This window comes from Balaenoptera acutorostrata, chromosome X, assembly GCF_949987535.1.
Source record: "Balaenoptera acutorostrata chromosome X, mBalAcu1.1, whole genome shotgun sequence".
NCBI lineage: Eukaryota > Metazoa > Chordata > Mammalia > Artiodactyla > Balaenopteridae > Balaenoptera > Balaenoptera acutorostrata.
In genome coordinates, this window is record NC_080085.1 from 108,181,235 (window position 1) to 108,205,031 (window position 23,797).

A 23,797-nucleotide genomic window follows, 5' to 3' on the forward strand; every position below is an offset into this window, starting at 1 on the left:
ACATTTTTGGATGCAGACTGATTTTTGTACCTCAACCAGCACTTTGGGATCTTGGACAGGAAGTTTGGGAAACTTTGATTTGTTCAGGATTAAGATTGCTGGAGATGACTAGGAGGAGTCAAAGAGGAGGGGAGGGCTTCCCTGGTGGCGCAGTGGTTGGGAATCTGCCTGCTAATGCAGGGGACGCGGGTTCGAGCCCTGGTCTGGGAGGATCCCACATGCCGCGGAGCGACTGGGCCCGTGAGCCACAACTACTGAGCCTGCACGTCTGGAGCCTGTGCTCCGCAGCAAGAGAGGCCGTGATAGTGAGAGGCCCGCGCACCGCGATGAAGAGTGGCCCCCGCTTGCCACAACTGGAGAAAGCCCTCACACAGAAACTAAGACCCAACACAGCCAAAAAAATAAATAAATAAATAATAATTTTAAAAAAAAGATATTAAAAAGAGGAGGGGGAGGGCAGGGCCAGAGGAGGCACTTGTCCCAAGTCCGCTGTTCACTTACTACTTCCGATTCTGTAGCAGCCTCCTGGCTGTGCTCAGTGGTGCATGTTCACCGACAGTACTGAGAGCGTCTGTGTTTTGGTCTCAGAACTTTGGGGCCTTTCATTCTCTGTCAGTATGCTTCTGCCCCACGTGAAGGTCATGTACAACTTGCCTCTGTCATCAACCCCTTTGGGGACTGATTAGTTAAGCTAATTAAGTCAGTTAGTTAAGCTAAGTCATGGGGGCCCCCCGGGAAAACTGCAAGGACAGGAGCATTACCAAGCATTCCTGTCTGCGTGCGTTGGGAGTACAGGCCAAATCTTGCAAAGACCTTCTTCCAGTGGTCCTCCCCTCTCTGTCCACCTGTCCGTCCAAACCCTGTGTTGCGTGGGTGGGCCTGGGAGGGGGATCGAACCCTATGGCAATAACCAAGCTGCTAAACTGCTGAGCTGGTTTTAATTGAACCGTGAGAGGGAGGTTTTCAGGCAGGTAGACAACATCCTGTTGTTCGGGCTCTCCTCTCTCTTTTTTGCACATCTGGCTGCAGTGGGAGGCGGGTGGCTGACTCGTGTCGGTTGCGGCGGCAGCAGCAGCAGCAGCAGCAGCGGCGGCATCTGCCCGCTACCGTCCCGCGCCTCGGTCCTCCCAAGAGTTCCCCAGGCCATGGATGCGGTGGCTGTGTATCACGGCAAAATCAGCCGGGAGACGGGGGAGAAGCTCCTGCTCGCCACGGGTCTGGACGGCAGCTATTTGCTGAGGGACAGCGAGAGCGTCCCGGGCGTGTACTGCCTGTGTGTTCTGTGAGTACGTGGTGGGAGCCTCCACTGCCCACCGCGCGGCCCCAGGCCCGGCCCAGGCCCCCCCCCGGGGGTTTCACGCCTGGGCCTCCTGCGGGTGCCCTTTGGGGTGGGGAAACGCAGTCTAGAATGCACCTTTGCTGCCAAAAGGGCTCAGGCGTCCGATTTCAGTTTTGACCTCTAATAGAGGCCAGCGAGGTGGAGGCCTGCGATGATGGTGGAGCAGCGAGATTGGGGCCGCCAGCTCCTCAGGGAAGGAGAAGCCTCTCTCTCCAGCTCTCCTGAAATGGCTTTGGAGGTGCCTTCCCAAAGGAACGTCAAATTCAAGGAGAGGAAGAAGACTAAGAAACTGAATCTATTACTTTAAGACATCAATGCCCGTTAGGTCAGGACGCAGAGAGAGGGATGTTTCTGAATAAAACCACCTCTCTGGATCTACTTATTGAGTTTTTTTTAGAGGAGTTGGCAGGGGAGGGGGGTTTCAGAAATAGGGCCTTTCTTGATAAAAGCTTGGACTGACAATAGTCATAAAGGGCATGGAGGGAAAACACCCTTGTATGATTCAGTTTTGCTCTTTACCTAAGCATCTCTTAGTCTAATGCCCCGTTTTGAATCAGATGCACCTTCATCTTTGCTCCAGGGCTCCAGAGTCAGGCAGATCTGAGACCTTATCTTGTGCTGGTCTGATGCTGACTTTGGCAAGTTAACCTCTCAGCCCCTCAGTTTTCTTGTCCATAAAATGTAAATAATATTACCACCTACCTCATAGGAGTGTGAGGATTAAATGCCATAATGCAGGTAGAAAATTTAGCACTGGACCTGACACATACTAAATGTTCAGTAAAAGTAAGCTGTTGTTGTTGTTTTTGTTATTATTATTATATTATTATTTTTTCAGTCTATTTCTTTTGGTACTCAGTATTATTATTATATTCTTTGTTTTTTTCAGTCTATATCTTTAAGTACTCACAGGGCATTTCTAAGGAAGTACCTAGCTCGATCACTCTTTGTTAGCAGGACAAAAACATCCACGGAAACACCAGCCCTGCACAGTAGCTTCTAAACAGAAACAAAATGAGGGAAAATGCTTGGTAGTAATTTCGGTGTCTGACGATACACTGCAAGGTTTTGAAGTTCCTTCTGGGTCATTGAAGAGAGATTGTATTGAGCCTAGTGTTAGAGGATTTTCATTGTTTATTGTGTTTTTTTAAACAGTCAAGACATGTTTGTGGCAACTCTCAGGCCACGCTAGATGCATTTGTTATAAAAGCTTCCAGGGCAATACGTGCAAGCTATTGAATCTCTTGGGCTCAGATCTTACGTTTTCTTTATATTACTGTTTTTCCCAAGTGGAAACTGGAGACGGTCAGTGAAAGCCAACTAGTATTCCTAGGCTCTTTTCTTATCAAAAGAAGGTGGAGGAGTGAGTAGACTGGTGAAAGGGGCTTCTTTAGGGAAGCTGACAAAGGAGGTAATGGGCTCGTTAACCTAGAGGTAAAAAATAAGGTACAAAAGAAGCCTGGGAAGGGGTGGAAGAGCAGGGGACAGTGTGTGGCAGGATGCTCCTAAGACTTCAGACACACTGTCCTCTTCGTTGCTTCTCGAGCTTGCCAAGCTGCTCCCTGCTTAGGATCTTTGCACTTAACTATTCCTTCTGCCTCTTCCCTCAGAGAGGACTCCCTTGACCATCCTATCTAAAATAAGTGCCCTCTCCCTGTCCCAGTTACACTCTATCACTTTATTTTTCTTCAGGGAACTTTAAACTATCTGACATTTGCTTGTCTACTTACGTCTTGCTGAGCTTTCCTGCTAAAATGTAATCTCCGTGAGGACAGGGACATTGTCTCCCACACCAGGAACACAGCCTGGCACGTAACAGGCATTGTGAGGCACGCAATAGGTGCTCAATAAAAGTTTTTGAATTAACGAATGAACTGTCAAGACAAATACTGTTCTTTACTGCAGAAAGCTTTTGGGCTGATATCAGGAGGCCAGGGTGTGGACTCACGGGAAATCACTCAACTTCTCTGGGTCTTGGTTTCCATATTTGTAAAACAGGAATAGTAATGTGTGTTCTACCTTCTGCATAAGATTACAGTTGGTAAAAGATGCAAGAGAGAAGGATAATCTTAGCCTTTTTCCCACGTAGGCCAGGACCACATAAGGTAATAATTTAGGCAGGTGGGAAATTCTCAAGTTAAGTTTTCACCCAAAGTAAATCTTGCATAAATGCAGTTTTTATGACTCTTAGCTCTCCGTGCCAACCTCCTTATGAAGTAGCAGAAAATTGTCGGCAAATTGGGAGTCCCCCTAGCATATCTTTCGATGGGCACACTGAGGCCTCTGAGTCCTGGAGGGTGATGGCCAGACTGCTGCAGAGGAAAGACACAAGGATACATTGCCTTTTATGACAGTTTCTCAGCCTTTTTTGGGCCAAGGATCCCTTTTGATAAACATAAACATTTCATTTCCTCCTTTTTAGTACTACGCTGTAGTAACAAAATCAAATTTTATTTTGAAACAAACCACACACTCATTTTAAACCAAAACATCTATGGTTATGATATACAGCAGAAATAACAATGTAAATGGTGTCTCATATATATGAACAGCAAGGTATAGCTAACAAACATATATTTGACTGTAGGGTTCACTCAGAATAGTTTCTCAATCTGTCTTTTGTTTCTTCTCATTATCCAAGAAGGTTTGGTTGAGCTTCAGTTTCTGTATTTTTATTGTAGAAATAACACATTGCATATGCCTTTCGAACTGTACTTTAAACTATACTTGCTAACTAGGTTTGCTCCTTTCCCCAGTTCTGAACCCCCAATCATGGCCTTTAGGTAAGGCCTTTCCTTCTGTTCATTTTGGGAAATTGAATCTCATAAAGTATTAAAGAAATTTACCATTTATAGGATTGCTCACCTTCATTTAAAGCGAGAAGTTTTTCTTCCAATTATTTTCAATAAGTAAATCTAGATTTTGGTATAAGTCTATTAAAAATAGTTCCTAAACACTTATTCATATTGTAGAAAGTTTTTTAAATGTAGATAATGGAAATGAGGGAAAATCATCTATAGTTTTATAACCTAAAGACAATTACTGTTGAAAATTAAGTGGTTTTTCTTCTGTATTTTAATAAAACAAATTGCTTTATAAACACATGTGCTCTTACACTATTGTATTCTGCTGCATTTTCCACTTAACGTGAAAAAAACACATTTATATATAATGTTCTTACAAATGATTTTAAAACATTATTTTTAATGATTTCATGATAGTCCAACCAGTCCAACTATATTTTCCTTAACCAGTCATCTATTTTTAGACATTTGAATCATTCCAGATTTTTGCTATTATAAATTCCGTCATGATTCATATTTCAATCCATAAAGGTTTCCTTGTATTTATGATGACTTCCTTATAATGAATTTCAAGGTGTGCAATTTTTAGATCAGAAAACATGGACAGCTTAAGATTCTTGATGTATACATGATCACCAAATATTTTTTCCTAAATGGTTATTCCCGTTTATATATATGCTCACCAGTACTGCATGAAAGTGCCTGTCTCAGCGCACCATCCCTAGAAGTGGGTATTCTTGTTAAAAAAAAAATTCTTCTTGAAATTTGGTGTCTCACTCTTTATTTCATATTTCTTTAGTGATTGAGTGTCTATATGGTTGGTAAACTGTTGTATTTCCTTGTTCATGAATTGGCTCTTTGTGTACTTTGCCTATTTAACCATTTGGATCTTACTATTTTTCTTAACACATTATGAGTTTTTATATACTAATCCTTGATCTATTGAAAGTATCTTTTCTCAGTTTAGTGTTTGCCATTACTTTTCTTTGACACACAAAAAATTAACATTTTTAGTAGTCAAGTCCGTCACTCATTTTCTTTGTGTTTGACTTCCCCCTTTGCTTCCCAACTTAGAAAGTTCTTTGACCTGCAGAGACGTCATAAAACTTCACTTCAATTTTTGTTTTAAATTTATGGTTTGGTTAGTTTACACTTAACTCTTTAATTCCATTTGGAATTTTATTTTTGTGTGGAGAAAGGATCTAATTTGATTTTGTTTCGAAATAGCTAATAATTTATAAATAGAACTTCCATTCCTGATTGATTTATTAGCCTACTTTACTATACATTAAATTCTTACATATAACAGTTACTGTTTCGCAGTTATCTATTTGGCTCAATTGATCTATTTATTCTTGTACCACTAGCGTTATATATAGTATGATAATGTTTTAATACATTTAAAAAATTATTTGCTGTTCTTACGTGTTGGTTCTTCAAGATGAAATCTAGAATGATTTTGTTAAATTAAAAAAAATCCCATTGGGGTTACATTAAACTCATTAATAAGTTAAGGAGGAATTGTCATCTTTAAAGAATTTAGTCTTCCTATCCAAAAACCTGTTTGTTTCTCCATTTATTAATTTTTTCATTTACATCCATCAACAGAGGTTTGTAGTTTTGTTCCCATAGGTCTTGCATAGTTTTTGTTGTTTATTTCTAGTTATTGTGAGTATGAATGTATGTGTCTATTTTTTTGTTTCTATCATGAATGGAATCTTTTCCCACTACATTTTCTTTTGCAACAGGAAAGCTACTGACTTTATGGGTTTTTCTTGTATCCATCCAGTATACTAAATGTTCTTATTAATGCGAATAGTTTAAATTTAATTTAATTTAATTTTACTCTTTTTGGTTTTCAAGGTATATCAAGTTTCTTTTCACTAAGGTACATGTGAGCCCTCACATCTCTCCCCTTTTCACCCCTAATGTAGACAGCCATTGGGAAAGTCCTAAATGCCCACTGGGATAGTTTAATGGTGATAAGAGAAAAACAAATTTAAAATATTTAAAATAATTACTTTGAAGAAATAGTTTATTTCTGTACATCCTCTGTACGTATCTGAGTTTGCTACTTTTATCTGATGGAAGATTTGGAAGAAGAAATGCTATTATATTCTTTAGCCTCAAGGACACATAATGAAGTCATTTGACATATATGTCTTTAGATAAAAGGATAATTATCTTTTTGTCCTTTAAGATTTAAAGGATGACTGGGAATAAAGTGCCTATCAAACAATTGAACTGGAGAAATGGGGGAAGGAACAGTGACAAAATAAAACTCCAGCTTATCAGCTGTAATTGCAGGGAACAGAAGAATGAGAAATTATAAAACTTAGAGTTAGTTTTTGAATACAGTTGGATATGTGTGTTGGCGCCGCATTTATCTTCATGATAATTGAGGCCACTAGAATTACTTTGGATTATTTAAGTACAATCCATTAATGGCAGAGCAAGCCTGAAGGCCAGCCTAGGATTAAATGTGCAATACACAAACCACCAAATGGACAATTCACAGGCCAATAAATCAAGTGCTGACTCTGGTTGACAATGTAAAATTAAGTTGCAAGATTAGTCTGAAGATGTCATTTAGTTTAAAGCAAAAGGGAAGCCTAGGTTGACCTCTTTTGGGCTCTCCCCATCTTGTCTCTATGCTTTAACCCCTTCCTTTGCCCTTTCTCTCCGGTCGTAAGGCCAAGCAGACTCCCTCCCTTTTTGAGAACTATGCTTTTGGATTCACCTTAAGATCAATTTGTTAACTCATTCCCTCTGATATAAGAGAGAGGCAGCATAGAAAGATGGTTAAGAGCCCATATCTTACAGCCAGACCCTCTGGGTGTGCATCTCAATTCTGGCCCTTAACCAGCTATTTTACCTTGAGCAAGTTACTTAAACTTTCTGTCTCAGGTTCCTCATCTGTGAAAAGGGTGCCAGCAATAATAATACTACAGTACTTACCTCATAGGGTTGTTATGAGGATTATTGCATGAGTTAACAGTTGTAAAGTTAATATGTAGTAGGTGTTTGTTAATATAAATAAACGTTCTGTGGCACTTCAAGGGAAGAAGAGATTATATTTATTGTCATGACTCATCGAAACTGGTATTACATAGTTCTACCATCAAACCTGAGGCTGAGTGACTTTTGATGGTTCTGAAAATTCAAATTCACTCTGAAAGAATGAAGATTGGGCCATATGAAATTCGAAAACCTCTTGGATCAGAGTGGCTTTCTATAGGATACCATTCCTCTGGGTATAAAAGCTCTGAAATATTTGTTAAAAAAACAGTCACATTATAATTGTGCCTTGAATTTTTCATGTAACATTCGTTTGTATAGACAGAGACAGCCTGGGCACTAGCTTGCTTTATTTGTGGTGTCGTGAAGAAGTCAGATGTACCTAAACCTTTTCTTTTGCGTAGTCCTTGAAGTGGTATAAAGAAGGAATTGATGTGGTTTTGTCAATTGTAAAGCAAGATCTGTCCCCAACGCTGACCCTTTGAGAAAAGAAAAAATAAGTCAGGTTGCTTTCTTCTTGTCTCTTTCTAACCAGAACACATTTTTAAGAGTTGGGGACAGCTTTTGAAAAAATAAAGGCAAATTTTAATATTAGCAGGGACTGAATCAGCACATGCTTTGTAGTCATTAAAATGCAAAATATTTGTTTTTTTTAAGAAATTAATTTTTTAAGAAAATTAATTAATGGCAACAACAACAACAAAAATCTCTATTGTTTTCTACCAATTATTTATTTTCTAGATTTTTTCATGATAAATTTAAAATTCCAGGCTTATCATCAAGTGTGACAAAAGGTTTGATGGAGGAAGGAAGTTAAAATTACACTACATTCTTGGTTTGTCTATATTAATGGGGAGTCACAGGAAGAATAATCCTAAAAGGGATGTAACAGGTTTTAAAGATGAATGATATTTTTCTGATTTGTGATTTGCTTAGGCTAGATTTGTAAAGCTCCAAATTGTAATTTTACTTCTGTTTCTTTAAAAAAATGTTGTTAGTCACTTGTATAACTTTATAAGGGAAATTACAAGACTTCCCTGGCGGTCCAGTGGTTAAGACTCCGTGCTTCCACTGCAGGGGACACGGGTTCAATCCCTAGTCGGGGAACTAATATCCTGAATGCCGTGGCGCGGCCAAAAGAAAAAAAAATGGAAAATTAATATGCAAGGATGCATTTATATTAGTTTAAATTTACTTCTAGTTTATATACATATGGGGATAGTTTTGAACAGTAATCAGAGTGACGGCTCTCCTTGTGTCCACTTTTTTCACATACCATCATTTTATATCAACATGGTCCAGGTGTTTAAAATTTTTTGAAAAACGTAGCTCTCTAATAACTTTGAACTTTGGTATAGTTTTGAACCATTCTTTCTGCTGCCATTTCCTTATTTTGAGTAACATTCCTTAGGTTAATTCCATTTTTCATTATTAAAATAGAACTACTATGAAAATCTTTGTCAAATTGCTTTTTCCATTTGATTCCTTAGAGTGTATGAAGATAAAGAAGGTCATTAGGTAAAAATATGCACAGTTTTATGGCTCTTGTTATAATTTGTCAATTTATTTCCTAAAAGAGTGATTTTTCAGTGGACAGGGAGAGAGTATGTGTAGTTTGGAAAAAAACATAATCAATATTTTCATTTACTTTTGTATTATAGAATTATTGTTTCATAATACAAGCTACAGAAAACAAAACTATGAAATCTTGTTGGGGAAGAGGCAGTAAAAAGTTCAGAAACACTGTTCTGTGAAGACCAAAAGCATTGAAAAAGCTTCAGCTTATATTTAAATAAAATTTCATTCTTAAAACATAGACTAAAAAAAAAATTGAGTGACTATGGGGGTGGTGAAAGAAGCCAGCTTGACTTTGGAGAAATTGCCATCAATATTCCCAATGAGTTGTGAGCATTTTCCATGCATTTTAATCAATCCTTCTGTAACTTTAATGTTCCTACAAATCATCTGGAAATCTTGTTAAAACGCAGATTCTGACTCAGCAGTTCTGGAGTGGGGCCTGAGATTCTACATTTCTAGCAAGGTCCCAGGTGAAGCACTGTTATTACCCTGGGAACATAATTTGAATCGCACTGTTTTAAATCTCTTCCATCAGTGATATATGAGAGTATATCAACGAGAGTTGGCTACAGGGGATCTTTGGTCAGTGACTTCAGCAACTTGGAAGTGGAAGAGATGAACTGCTTGGCTTGTTTGAGGGGTGAAACAATTTTGCTCATTCAGAAATTTGAGGAGTTGGGGAGTAGGAGATTGTTAAAATTGGATGGGTTAATCACAAGGAGTTTATGTGCCACTAGCACCAGGTTGTTCAAGACTGAAGGAGGTAAGGACTTTTGAAGTGGTACTCAGGTTCCTGCTGCTTAACTGAAAGTGCGATAAGATCAGATTCGTTAGGAAATCATTTTCAAAACAGACTCATTTATTTTGACTAAATGAGGCTGAATGGTAGTAGGGAGATAGATTCATTGTATCTTTTAGAAACCCACTGTTTGAGAAAGTGGAAAACTGGTTGCCTATGATTTTGTTTGCATTGTTGCTGAAATTTTAAATAATGCATTTCCACAACACCTTTAATGATACTGAATTATTGCCATTAATCTCTTCCCATAGGGAAAATGGAACTAAAGGCCTATGCTGTTTCCCTGCTCCTACCTCCATTTTGCTGTGTGACTTTTTTCTTTTCTTTTCTTTTTTTGGCACCTTGTGGGTCTTAGTTCCCCGACCAGGGATTGAACCCGGGCCTTGGCAGTGAAAGCACCAAGTCCTAACCACTGGACTGCCAGGGAATTCTCTGCTGTGCAACTTTAAGAAAACCACTTAAACCCTTATGTTTGGAGTTCCCATGGTGAAAAATGGAAATCAAAGCTCTTGCTTTGTTCCCTGTAGTGTACTTGCTGAAATCAGTGAGGTACATTTCAATTGCTTAAAAAAACAAAAGACTTTACAATGTAATATTTTATGTTTATTTAGCATATCATATATGCTAAAAAGTATACTATATGCATATATCAAGCTATTTCATATATGATCTAAATATTCTGGCAAACCTTTACAACAAAAATGAAACATTTCCTGTAATTGCACCAGCAAATTAAATTGACCCTTTTTTGGGTTTCACAAATTGAATGAACCTGATTAGAGTGTTTTAGACCTAATTTTTTCATCCTTTAGGTAATAGTACTGATGGCTAGTGATTAAAAATATAGTAATTTAATCCACATAAAGACTTTTAGTTCTATAGGGGATTAATGGTAAGTGAGGTCAGTTACTCAAGCTTGACCCTGTTTGAGATACTTTAGGTTCTTTTAGGTTTAAACACATTTAATTTTACCAGACTTTAGCATGTATTTTTTTTTCTTTTTTTAAAAAATTTCTTGGCTGCGCCATGCTGCATACGGGATCTTAGTTCCCCAACCAGGGATGGAAACTGCGCCCCCTGTATTGGAAGCGTGGAGTCAACTACTGGACTGCCAGGGAAGTCCCAGCATGTAGTCTAATCAAAGATATATTTTGACCCAAACTTGTGCCAAAGAATAGCAATCAGAAAATGTCTGAAATAAAACTCTGTGAAGATTCAGATTCATAATTTCAAGTAATTCAGCATAAAGTTTACCATACTTTTCTAGGAAGCAAAGGTTTGTTAGGCAAGTTAAGTAGCAGTACCATAGATACTAAAATATAATAAATAATCTATATCCATTACAGTGTGGGGATCAAAAGCCAGAGCTCTAGAGTCAAAGAAGCCTGATTTAAATCCCATCTTTGATGCTTGATTTGTAGTGTGGCTTTGGTTACTTAACTTCTCAAAGTCTCAGTTTCCTCATCTATAAAATCAATTTCACAATCTAAAGTTTATAGGATTACTATGGGGCCCAAAAGAGATAATGCATGTGCTGTGGGCTGAATTGTGTCCTTGTCAAATTCATGTATTGAAGCCCTAACTCCCAATGTGGATGTACTTGGAAATAGGGCCTTTAGGAGGTAATTTAGGTTAAATGAGATCATAAGGGTGGGTCCCTAATCCAATAGCGTTCTGGCCTTATGAGAAGAGAGAGAGTACCCTCTCTCAATGAATGCACACAAAGAAAAGGTCATGTGCGCACACAGCAAGAAGGTGGCTATCTACAAGCCAAGAGAAGAGGCCTTGGAATGAAATCTATGTTGCTGGCACCTTGATCTTGGACTTCCAGCTCCAGAACTGTGAGAAAATAAATTTCTTTTGTTTAAGCCACCCAGCCTATGGTATTTTGTTATGGCAGCCTGAGCAGACTAGTACAGATTTTGGTACTGAGAAGTACAGTGCTGCTGTAACAAACACCTAAAAATGTGAAAGTGGCTTTGGAACTGGGTCATGGGTAGAGGCTAGAGGAGTTTGGAGAAGCATGCTAGAAAAAGCCTACCAATACTGTGAACACAGTATTGGTAGAATGATGGATGTTAAAGGTCATTCTGATGAGGTCTCAGATGGAAATGAGGAACGTGTTGTTGGAAACTAAAGGAAAAGCCATCCTTAATTATAAATGGCAAAGAACTTGGCTGAACTGTGTTCTAGTATTTTGTGGAAGGTAGAACTTGCAAAGTGGATATTTAGCTGGAGAGATTTCTAAGCAAGGTGTTGAAGGAATAGCTTGGTTCCTCCTGACTACTTATAATAAAATGCAAAAGGAGAGACATGAATTGAAGAAGGAATTGTTAAGCAAAAAGAAACCAGAATACAAAGATTTGGAAAATTCTCAGCCTACTCATATGGCAAAAAATGAGGAAACTTGGTCTGGAGAGAATACCAACGGAGTGGCTGGATAATCACTCCTTAAGGAGATTACCCATGATGCTAACTAGTCATCTCAACAGAAGCCAGGAATAGAGTTTGGACCAAAGCATCAGAGACACTGTCAGTTTGGACCAAAGGGAAAAGGACAGGACAATAGTGCAATTTGGCTGCAAACATGCTTTATCTTTCAAGAAAATGGAAAAATGATCCTGAAGTTGTTTCAGAGATCATCAGGGTTACCACTCCCACCACAGGCCCAGCGTGCCTAAGCCCAGGTGGGCAAGGCTGCTTCCACCTAGATTTCAAAGGTGGGATCAGCTGCCCAACAGAGCCAAGTGGGTGGGGCTGCCCCTGCAGAGCCATGGGGGTGACAGTGCCACCCAGTGGGCCTGGAGGGCAGAGCATCAATCCAAAAAGGATTATTCTCAAGCATTAAGATCTAATGGAATTTGCCTTATGAGATTTCGGACATTTTTGGGACCTGTCACCCCTTTCCCCTTCTGATATCTCCCTTTTGGAATGGGAATATCTGTCCTATGCTTGTCTTCCTGTATTTTGGAAGCACATGACTTGTCTGGTTTCACAGGTTCACAGCTGGAGAAGAATTTTGCCTCAGCAGCAGTCATATCCCCAAGTCTCACCTGTATCTCATTAGATGATCTTTAGAAGAGACTTTGGACTTTATTTAGACTTCAGAGTTGATGCTGGAATGTGTTTAAGACTTTTAAGGCTGTTGGGATGGAATGAATGTATTCTGTATGTGAGAAGGATGTGAATTTGGAGGTACCAGTGTTGGAATGCTATGGACTGAATCATGTACCCTCTCCCCCCATATTCATATGTTGAAGCTCAACCCCCAATATGGCTGTATTTGGAGATAGGCCTTTAGGATGTAATTAGGGTTAAACGAGGTTGTAAGGATGGGGCCCCAATCCAATAGGACTGGTGGACTTATAAGAAGAGAGATCTCTCTCTTCACACATACACACATACAAAGAAAAGGTCATGTGAACACAGCTAAAAGGTGGCTGCCTACAAGCCAAGAGTAGAGGCCTCAGAATAAAACCTATGTTACTGTCACCTTGACCTTGGATTTCCAGCCTCCAGGGCTGTGAGAAAATAAATTTCTTTTGTTTAAGCCACACAGACTGGTATTTTGCTATGGCAGCCTGAGCAAACTAATACAACATGTAAAACTCTTGGTATGTAGTAGAAATCAACTATACAGATATACAATATGCATGCACAGTGAATAATGGGGGAAAATGTTTACCCCATCTAAAAGGACAAGCTGATTTCAAGTACTTTAGCAGGACTCCTTTTTAATCCAAATTACTATTAGTACTATATTATAATGTATTATAAAGTTATATAGTAATAGTAATATCATAGGAATATACCACATTTATTATATTTATAATTAATAATATTATTATTATTAACTTAAGTGGGCCTGATAGTACCTTATCCCCAGTGAAATGTTTTCACCTTAAGGCTCTGTATGTACTCAAAAAATAATATTACTATGCTTTGTTGAATCTGTTTAATAATTCATAATTTTTACCAATTACAACAGGTCTCTAGTTTCTTTCTGTCCCAACAGTCTCTCACCTTCACAAATCCTTAGAAGTGTGAGCTCCCTCATTTGAAAAAAAATGAAAAGATAAAGAAGGCTTACTAGAAAGTGTGATTAGCTAGATATAATAGGCAAGTAAGTTAGATTCCACAGGCTTTTCTTTCTATGAGTGCAGTGGTGCAATATACGTGTGTCCCAGTATATGTATCATTTATATGTAATAGTTAAAGCTCAAATTTAGAGCATCCATTGTTCTTTTGGAATTTTTCAGTAATGGAAGTTTATTCTTTCACAGGTATCAAGGTTACATTTATACATACCGAGTGTCCCAGACAGAAACAGGTTCTTGGAGTGCTGAGGTATAGCTCTTTTATTTATTTTTGCTTCTGGGGGTATCAGGGAGGTATTTGAAATTTAGACTGCTTTTATAAAAGAGCTGTCAAATCCTACATTCCCAAAATATTCATCAGATTCAAATCACTAAAGCTCCAATCCGATATTGTTCATGGATCATTAAGAAGCCTTTAGAGAATTTTGGTCCCAGTTCTGTTCAGCCACCACTGTATGGAGTGGTCTCACTTTGGGGAAAAGATAACAAAGTTAAAGGATTGTGTCAAACTTTTAGTGCCTATGTGAAATTTTAGAAAGCATATCAAAAATATATTAAAAAATCAAATCGACAATTATTTACCAAATGATACTAATGCAAGTGTTGGTTCTATGGGGGATGAAACAACATGACTCCTGTTTTCTAAGAGCCTATAAAACCCTTGAGAGATACAACATGAATTAAATAGCAATGTGAGAGCCTGGCGTTTGCTGTCAGGTGGATGTGTGTTCCAGGTCTTATCCACCCCCAACCCCTTTCTGAGAGGTCTATGACCTTGGGTAGGTTACCTAATTTTTCTTTGAACCAGTTTCTTCATCTGTAAAATAAGCCTAAAAATAGTCCCTTACTCATAGGGCTCATTTTGAAGATTAAATGAGATAATGCATATAAAGAAAGCTCTTAGCCACAGGACTAGCAAGCAAGCCCTCAAAAATGGGAACTCACCCAAGTTGCTGAACAATATGATTGTATATAGTCAAGTGCTATCTAGCACAAGCATTTGAAGAATAGAGGATTTTCCAAGTATTAGGGTAATCAAGGCTGCTCTTCTGTGGAGGCGGGACTCCCAGCTTAGCCATGTGGGAAGGACAAGGATAGGTAGAAAAGAGAGAGAGGGAACATTCCAGTGACTTTTAAGCTATGTTCTGCAAAATCCTAAGGTTCTTTCATCTGAGTGCCTTGGAGTTAGTTGCCCAGGGGGTTACAGAAGGATAGGAGGATGTGTGGGTATGCTTTGGGTCCCCAATTTGTCTTTAATCTGAGCAGTCCCTTTTATTTTGCTTATCAACTGGGGCTCTGAGAAAGATTTCATTAGAAAAATGGGTTCTGATGGCTTTGAAAACATTTGAAAGTCACAGTACCATTGCAAGAAATGCCTGTAGAGTGAATCTCTTTCCACGTACCAGGGTAGTATCAATATATTACCATGCTGGGCTTCCCTGGTGGCGCAGTGGTTGAGAATCTGCCTGCCAATGCAGGGGACACGGGTTCGAGCCCTGGTCTGGGAAGATCCCACATGCCACGGAGCAACTGGGCCCGTGAGCCACAATTACTGAGCCTGCGCGTCTGGAGCCTGTGCTCCGCAACAAGAGAGGCCGCGATGGTGAGAGGCCCGAGCACCGCGATGAAGAGTGGTCCCCACTTGCCTCAACTGGAGAAAGCCCTCGCACAGAAACGAAGACTCAACACAGTCATAAATAAATAAATAAAAGAACGTGAATTTCTTTAAAAAAAAAATATATATATATATATATTACCATGCTAGCAAAGTAGAGGTCTCTACAATGGAAACTTCTGACTTCAAATGCTTTCTCTGATTTCTGACTCTTTATAAAAACAGTCCGTCTTTATAATGAAAGCACTTCATTATGAGCTGTTTGAAAATGTAAATGCTAATATCAACCTCTATTAATAACTCAATCAATCTATGCATTTAAGAAACTCTGAAGTCTAGACTTAAAAAAAAAAGTAAAATAGTTCTAACCTTTACAGATGCACCGGTGAACTAGAAAGCACAAATTGCAGACTACAAATGTTTGGAACTACTGAGATGAATTAGGGCAAGTTTTCAAACACACTGTTGCTTTATATCAGGATAATTGATGCTACCATTCTAATTAGAGGAAAAGCAGTACTATTTCTAATCAAAACTGTTTATACCCGTTTATTTTTAAAAGTTCTCTGCATCACTGCAGAGATGATTGAATAGGAAATTAAATTTCATTTATTATGAGGAATAGTAGTGTATGATATATACATATATAGTTGTATATAATTTGACCAGAAATAGCCCTTCTCCCTAGAGAAGTAGCCTTCAGCTGCTGAAGAATATTCTTTATGGAAAGGATCTTAAATTAGTAGGGCTTAGGTAACGTTTTCTTTAAACTTGTTTTCTTCCATTTCAAGTATAACATCATATGCAGATTGTTACATGTTTGTGATCATGTTAGGGAAGAAAGGGCTTATTGAACACAAATGCTCTCTCATTCTGTTGTCTGGTCTGACCCGTTTATCTAATAATATTGTAATTATCTGCACCAAGAGAGCAGAAGATTGGCATGTTTTCTCCAAAGGGAAAACACTTAAAAAAAAAAAACTCTTTAGATTTATTTTTGAAATGCATATTGCATTTTTTCTATCTACTAAATTTGCCTTCTAGTTATGTTTTCCTATGGTGAATATTAAACTAGTGTGTATTCTCAGAGCTCATATCACCTGACTGGAAGAAATTTCTCTAGAGCATATTGAGGACCAGCTGTGATCCAAAGCATGTTTCCATGGATAACTAAGAGATGACTGCATGGGAAATGTGCAAATTTGAACAATAGCTGAGTTCAGTGACAGGATGGGAGATGTCAGTGGTACAATTCTTGTGGTAAATGTATTTTCAAAATGGGGTAAATAACAGATATTTATATTGCTCTCTGGAACAATGCTTTAGTTTGCCACACTGCGGGAAAAATCTTGACAGTAGCACTAAATTTTCTGTGCAAAGATTGTGCTAGAAATCTAGGTGTGTCTGCAGTTTGTTTCAAAGAGTGGAGTGAAATTGAACCCTGGATCCACTGAACTACGAAAGACAAATATTATGTGATTTTCTAGCTTTAGGTAGACTTTTAGGTTTTACCATTGCCTAGTATATTAATTTATCTCATGTGACTCAGGCTAAAATTTTGCCAAATTGTTAATTCAGAGAATTCCACATACAGTCACCTATCATTTATTAATATGTTCATTGTCTGCGGTACATTGTAAAAAATGTACTAACATCCCCCTGCTGACTTCAGTGCTTTTGGGCTTTTCTGGATATTTGATCATCAGTAGATCAGTGGATGTTAAATAATTTTACTTATTGACCTAAGCAAAGCACTATAAATTCAGTCAGTTATTTGCCAATGCAACATTGCATGCCAAATTCAAATCGCTTTTTTACATTCAGTGCTATTATTCCTCTCCGTTAGCATGGAGAATCAAGTGTTAACTGCATACAAATCCTCATAAAAAAGATGCTTCTGTTGATAAATGGTTTTACAAGCCACAAGAACAGGTAAAAAGATGTGTGGTTTGAAATCTTTCCACACCGGGGGAGTGGATTAGTTTCTCTTCTGGTTGGTGACTCTAACTTCACTAGAACCTGTTTGGTCTCTAATCTGCCTAATCTGAAAGGCAAGAGACTGGGTCCTGGGATCTAGAGCCAGTTCTGCCTCTGGTTATCTGTGTGACCTTGGGCAAGCTGAATTATCTCTTTGTATTTCCATTTTCTTATCTGTCAAATGGGAGTAACCAAATCAGCCAATAACTGCCAAGAGATGGGAAAGTGCTTTGAAAATGAAAAAGTACTCTAAGGAAGACATAAGAAGGTTACTTTGTGCCTATGGCCTGCCTTTGACATTTGGAGATTCTATCCTGGAGCCAAAGAACTGTTTGGACCCCTGTAAGAATGGCCATATTATTTTGGATGAGGTCTCAATAGAGTTCTGGGAAGATGTTTTGACTGTAAGGTTGGAGCTGAGTGGGAGAGTATTCTGTACCTACTGAGTAGCTGTGTGAGCCTATGAGCGGCACTAATTTAAAGCTAAAAAGAACTTTTTCAGTGTTTTCAATGAAAAACTCTTTACCCCAGTGTAGGAAATGACCAAGAGTTATAGTGGACAGTGTGCTGCCTTTAGCATTTTGTCTAGCTGACAGACGTCTGTATGCCAGCCTTCATGTTTTCTCATTAAATGCTAACAAACAAATAGCTCCCACCTCAAAAACTTTCTAGATGGAATAGCTGAAAAACAGCTTTCTAAAATAACTGGTCATTGTTCAATTGCTTATAGCAATACTATTTTATTTCATGTAAAATGGCAGTTTTGAGCTGATGCTTAAAGCTTGGCTCATAAGCTTTTGCAGGAAATTGCTGTTGATTTCAAGTAGTGTCTTTACAAGAGAATTGATGTCAGGAGAGGAGTACATTTTAATAGTCACCTGCAAATAATGATCCCTTCAAAACCAAACAAATAAATAAATAAAGGTGACCTTAGTCTTTCATTTTCGTGTCATAGAGAAAACCTCGTCACAGTGAAGTGTTGATACAAAGAGCAATTTGGGGGAGGATAGGGAAGTTTCCCAAGGAGGACAAAATTTAATGTGTAGGATGAGGCAGGACATATCGTGAAGTGAAAGAGTGTGAGGACTAACTAGCCCTGCATTGTGTGCCTCATAACAGCCAATTTTTAATTTCCTGTGTAGCATTTGTTTGCTTCTTTTTTTTTGGTTCTTTAGGCTTTTTATTAATGACCTGTAGGATCTGTGTTTTTTCTCTGTTTAACTGCATCCTCTCTGTTGGTGAATTCATTGTGGGTAATGGCCTGTATACCCTTAGAGGTTCGGGATGTATGATGGGTAGCAGGCAGGAAGGGCAGGGCGATGAGCAGGAGCTCGTGCAAACTAATACCACCCTCGGGAGAGCTGAAATGACAGCTCGTTAGCTCCTCTTGCAGGGAAATTCAGCCAACCAAAGTAAGCTCTTCTAGAATGTTGTTTTTCCTTCTTCCTTATGTTTTCAAATATTTGAACAAGTTACACAAATGTTACCTCTCTAAGCATCCCTTGCACATTTTGTAGGCCCTTTTTGTATCATTATGAGGTAGATGAATAATCTGCTTGGCCTTTTATTTTCCAGACAGCACCTGGGGTACATAAAAGATTTTTCCGGAAAATAAAAAATCTCATTTCAGCGTTTCAGAAGCCAGATCAAGGTATTGTAATACCTTTGCAGTATCCAGTTGAGAAGAAGCCCTCAGCTAGAAGTACACAAGGTGCTACAGGTATGGTTTACTGTTTATTTTTGACAGGTTTGGAAGCTTAGGGCTATGAGTCACCCTAGTCAGAAACATACAGTTATAGAAAAATGCAACGAGAAAGAAGATGGAGCCAGCAGCCCCAGTGAGAGGGGGCTATTCACATGCTATGATTTCCACATGCTATACTATAAACTTTTAATAAAACTCTGCAAAAATATAAAAAATTCTATGAGCCCACAACATTTTAATCTCTCTTATCCCGTCTTGTTTTCCCCAGCCTGTTTTGTCGCTCCATGAGTACCATTTCACTTCACTAATTCAGACACAAATAATTTGAAAGACGGGACAATTCAGAGAACATCTGGACTTGTCCTTGCTTATTATCAGACAGTGTTTTCCCTTCAGGGATGGAAAGGCTAATGTTAGCTTGGTCCACGTGATCCCGATTTCTGAATTTGTGGTGCTTGAATTAATAAAATTTTATTGTAGCAAAGGAAAGGAAGTTAGTAGTCTTTATTTTTCCACTAGCGCAAATTGTTACATCTCCTGAGCAAAGCTATTTTAGTGGACGTGTCAAGCTAATCACCGAACACTAGCCAATGTCCTCAGCTGTCAGATTTGTGATAGGTGATATCTATTGAAAGGGGTTAATCATCTGTCTGGAGTAAGAGGATACGCGTTGATTGAAACAATAAATATTTATGATAAAATAAAATGAGTTGTTATTTCCTTTTTTGACAGGGACCCAGGCTCAGGCATAAACTGACAATTAGACTCAGACTCAAGTGGTGAATTAAATTAATGAGTAGTTAGCTTTTTTAAAAGAATTGTAAATAGAATTCCAATTTACAAATTGGCTCAGTATTCCATTCTCTGTAACAGTTTTAAATACTAGTTGCTTGAGCTATATCATTGGATTGTATCTTTGTGAACTTTATGCAGTTGGAAATTTTATGTTTGAGTTAACCTGTAATTTTAATAGCTTGTAAGTTTATCTCTTCTTGATTTTTGTTATTATTTTTCTTTAGGGAGAAGAGAAGATCCTGATGTCTTCCTGAAAGCACCATGAAGAAACATAAAACACACCTTGTACTTTATTTTCAATAATTTAAATATATGCTAAGTCTTATATATAATAGATAATATAGTTCAGTGAGCTACAAAAGTATTTCTAAAACCATCATAGTCCTGTAATGGAAGCATCTAGCATGATGTTAAAGCTGAAATGGACTTTTCGGATAATGAGGAGCTTTGAAATGAGGATTGGGGAGAAATAATTCCACAGGTTATTTTCAGTTATTGTATTTACAAATGGGAAATGATTTAAAACATAATGATACTTTATAAAAGATTAATGTCAATTCTTGCCAAATGTAAATAAAAATAATCCTCAGTTTTTCTCAAAAGCACCATTTTTAGTGAAATATTATTTGATAGCTACTGATTTTAAAATGTCTTGCTTGATTATATGGCAGGAAGCTGGTTCGTGTCCCTCGTCTTTGTCACGTGCGGTTCTACCTTAGGTGTTATGCTCTCCAATAGCTATAGTGTTATAGGCTCTCTGGGGATATATGAAGCTGTGCACTGTGTGCTAAAAACAAGTACTAGATAGGGAGTGAAGAATTTCTGTTTAATTCTGAAAGCAACCTTCTTGCCTAGTGTTCTGATGTTGGACAGTAAAATCCACGGACTAATCTGTAGTTTAAAATTCCCGTAATTTAAAATATGCTCTAAATGTTTATTATATTTGATGCTACAGGATTTGAAATTATATTACAAATCTGATGAAGTGGACTTTTCTTCTTTTCATTTACCTCTGCCCCAGTAGTTGCCACTCCATGTAAAAACAGCAGCTGCGGCTCATCAGCTGTGGCTCATGAGTAGCTGATTTACAAGCAGTCTCCCTATCAGGTGGCCCTACAAGACCACTGGAAGCTTACAGGTTACATTAATTTTTAACAATTCCAAGTAATTGTAACCTAAGTGAGAGCCAAGATTTTAAGCAGTGATGGGTATTGGTATTTTCTTCTCACATTTATACTTTCATGACTCTTACAATTCAATTATATGTCAAGTTGCTTCAGGCCTCATAGAATTCATTCACTCAGCAAACACAATAGGCACTGGGGTAGAGAAGTAAAAACACCTGGCCTCCACGCTCAGGTAGCCCCCTGCCTAGTTGGACAAGAAAACAATAGCAATAAAAGACAATAAAAGAAAATAACAATAAAAGACAGGAAAATAACAATAAAAGGTGATAAGTACATGGTAAGTGAGGGTCCCAACATGTAAGTAGATCTGTCTTTTTTTTTTAAAGGTTCTACTCCATTTATAGTTATTATAAAATATTGGCTATATTCCCTGTATTGTACAATATATCCTTGTAGCTTACTTTATACAGAATAGTTTGTACCTCTTAATCCCCTACCCCTATATTGCTCCTCCCCCCTTCTCTCTCCCCACTGGTAATCAATAGTTTGTTCTCTATACCTGTGAGTTTGCTTCTTTTTTAAAATATTCACTAGTTTGTTGTATTTTTTAGATTCTACATATAAGTGATATCATACAGTATTTGCCTTTCTTTGTCTGACTTATTGCACTTAGCATAATACCCTCCAAGTCCATCCATGTTGTTGCAAATGGCAAAATTTCCTTCTTTTTTATGCCTGAGTAGTAGTCCATTGTATATATATACCACATCTTCTTTATCTGTTCATCTGTTGATGGACACTTAGGTTGCTTCCATAGCTTGGCAGTAAATAATACTGCCGTGAACATTGGGGTGCACGTATCTTTCAAATTAGTGTTTTTGATATACACCCAGGAGTGGGATTGCTGGATCATATGGTAGCTCTATTTTTAGTTTTTTGAGAAACCTCCGTATTGTTTTCCACAGTGGCTGCACCAATTTACATTCCCACCAACAGTGTACAAGGGTTCCCTAGGTAGATCTGTCTTTAAAGGAAGAATGAGTTAACCCAATACTCTGGCCCATGGTCCATAGGAAGCTGGTTCATTATAAGTTTCATTATAAACCAGTAACTTGGAATTCTGGGTTGTACCGTGAGAGGTAGTGAGCTTGGTTAATAATTAGTGAACTGCCAAGAGACAAAGCTACTCTCTCTGCTGGCAACATCTGATTTCTGAGCATTTAACCTGGATGCTATGGGAGTGCAAAAGTGGAGTATGGCCACAATGATGTATTGTGCTCCAGTTACCAATTCTAGAAGTAAAAGCATCACTTTAATTTGTAAAGGAATTCAGAAAGCTGGCTTTCCAAATAAAATGCATATGTTTAGATATTTTTAAATTATTTGTAGCTTGGGTTTAAATTTTAATAGGTGTAACTAATTTTTACTCTAATTTGTTCATTATGGAATAATCCTAAATATATGAATTGCTTGCATGTTCCTTTACCAGGGCCTTTTTTGAAAAAGCTTTTTTGAATTATTTATGGTTTTTCATATTTTAATAAAGTATTTGAAAGCTTTATTTTCCTAATTTGTCTTAAAATATTCCTTTCAAAAATATTCAAAGATAGGTGCTATTAATATACTAAATAAAGCATCGATGAAGGTCATCTTACTTATCTTATTGGACTGATTCACTGAAAAAGGTAAGTGCTTTTCTGATTTTGCTACTGTCAAATTTTCCAGTTGATGTGCCTACCCACTGCCTTCTTTTGCTGGCCTTTTATTCATCAAGTTTTTTGCACTTTTTCTTTCCTGGCATGAGCATCCTTGCTATTTCCCAGTACATAATAGCTTGCACCTTTACAGAAAGGTCATATCCTTGCCATATCTAAAATATTGCCATGTTAACATATACCTGTAAGATGCTGAGTAAAGGTAGAAAAATGCACATATATTTCTAAGTGCACACCTTTCTTCCGAAAAAAAAGTGTCAGCAAGCCCACAAGGAACATGACAGTTTATCAAATACTTGTTCATTTTCTCTGAAATTTGTTCTGAAGAGATAAGGTCAGTAGGGAGACAAGCTTAGGTAATTGTCCATTTGGCTGTTACAGGCAGGGAACCTTTGTGGTAGTACATAGGTAGACGAGGTCTACAGAGGATGCCTCTGATTAAGTCTTCTGGTATAAATCAAGGGCTGGATTTAAGATATTATTTGTGGTAGAATGGATAGAGAAGTTAAAATGTGAGAACCAGCTTTAAAATCTGTTAAGAATGTTTAGACATCAGCTTATGTTTTATTTGATTCACTTTATTGAGTTCAGAATCCAAAGTCTATTAATAATAAAACCTAGATTTGCCCTTGAGCATTTCAAGGTTACAGATGCCTAGTCTTCCTGTTAGTGGGCTATAAATTCAACTTTGTCGCCTATGTTTGCCCTTGCAGTAAATGGGACACCATAATTTTGCAGTTTGCAGCTCGGGGTGAAGTTAAACTGCCCAGTTTGGACACTTTCATAATTTGGGATCATTGGCCCAACTTGTAGTAAAAGGCTGAATTTTCATCATTAGGTCATTTGCTTTTTTTTTTTTTTTTTAGGTCATTTGCTTTTTAAATGAATATTTTTATGTGGAAAGAATATAACCTGATTGACTGGAGAGAGACCATCAACATAGCAAACGAGACTTGAATTTGCTTTTCGGCTTTGTCACTGATTATGCCAGTGACCTTAGGTAAGTCAGTCTGTTGCTGGTATTGCATTTGCCAAATAGGAACAATTGTCTTGCTCACCTCACAGGATTATTGAGATACTAGAATTATATAAATTTACGGTAGTAATATTACTAAATGTTTAAATAGCATTGATATTTAAAGATCTCTAAAAGTGAGGGTGAACAGGGAAGGAACATGGAGAAATCCCTCATCTCCTTTATAATTCTCTCAACGTAGGAGCTCTTGCT

At 38.0% G+C, this 23,797-nt stretch overlaps 1 protein-coding gene across 1 annotated transcript; it reads left to right on the top strand.

The window, feature by feature from the left end:
* The first annotated feature begins 1,071 nt into the window (after positions 1 to 1,071).
* On the top strand, positions 1,072 to 20,280 carry SH2D1A (SH2 domain containing 1A). The gene is made up of 4 exons (XM_007185151.2): positions 1,072 to 1,282; positions 13,822 to 13,885; positions 18,803 to 18,947; positions 19,952 to 20,280. Exons 1-4 carry the CDS (start codon positions 1,146 to 1,148, stop codon positions 19,990 to 19,992), a joined length of 387 nt encoding a protein of 128 aa, XP_007185213.1. The 5' UTR covers positions 1,072 to 1,145; the 3' UTR covers positions 19,993 to 20,280.
* Positions 20,281 to 23,797: the final 3,517 nt, after the last annotated feature.

Coding starts and splice junctions, on each gene's coding strand:
- SH2D1A (XM_007185151.2), top strand. CDS start 1,146: ATGGATGCGGTGGCTGTGTATCACGGCAAAATCAGCCGGGAGACGGGG. Junction 13,886..18,802: donor CAGGTTCTTGGAGTGCTGAG/GTATAGCTCTTT, acceptor TTTATTTTCCAG/ACAGCACCTGGGGTACATAA. Junction 18,948..19,951: donor AAGTACACAAGGTGCTACAG/GTATGGTTTACT, acceptor ATTTTTCTTTAG/GGAGAAGAGAAGATCCTGAT.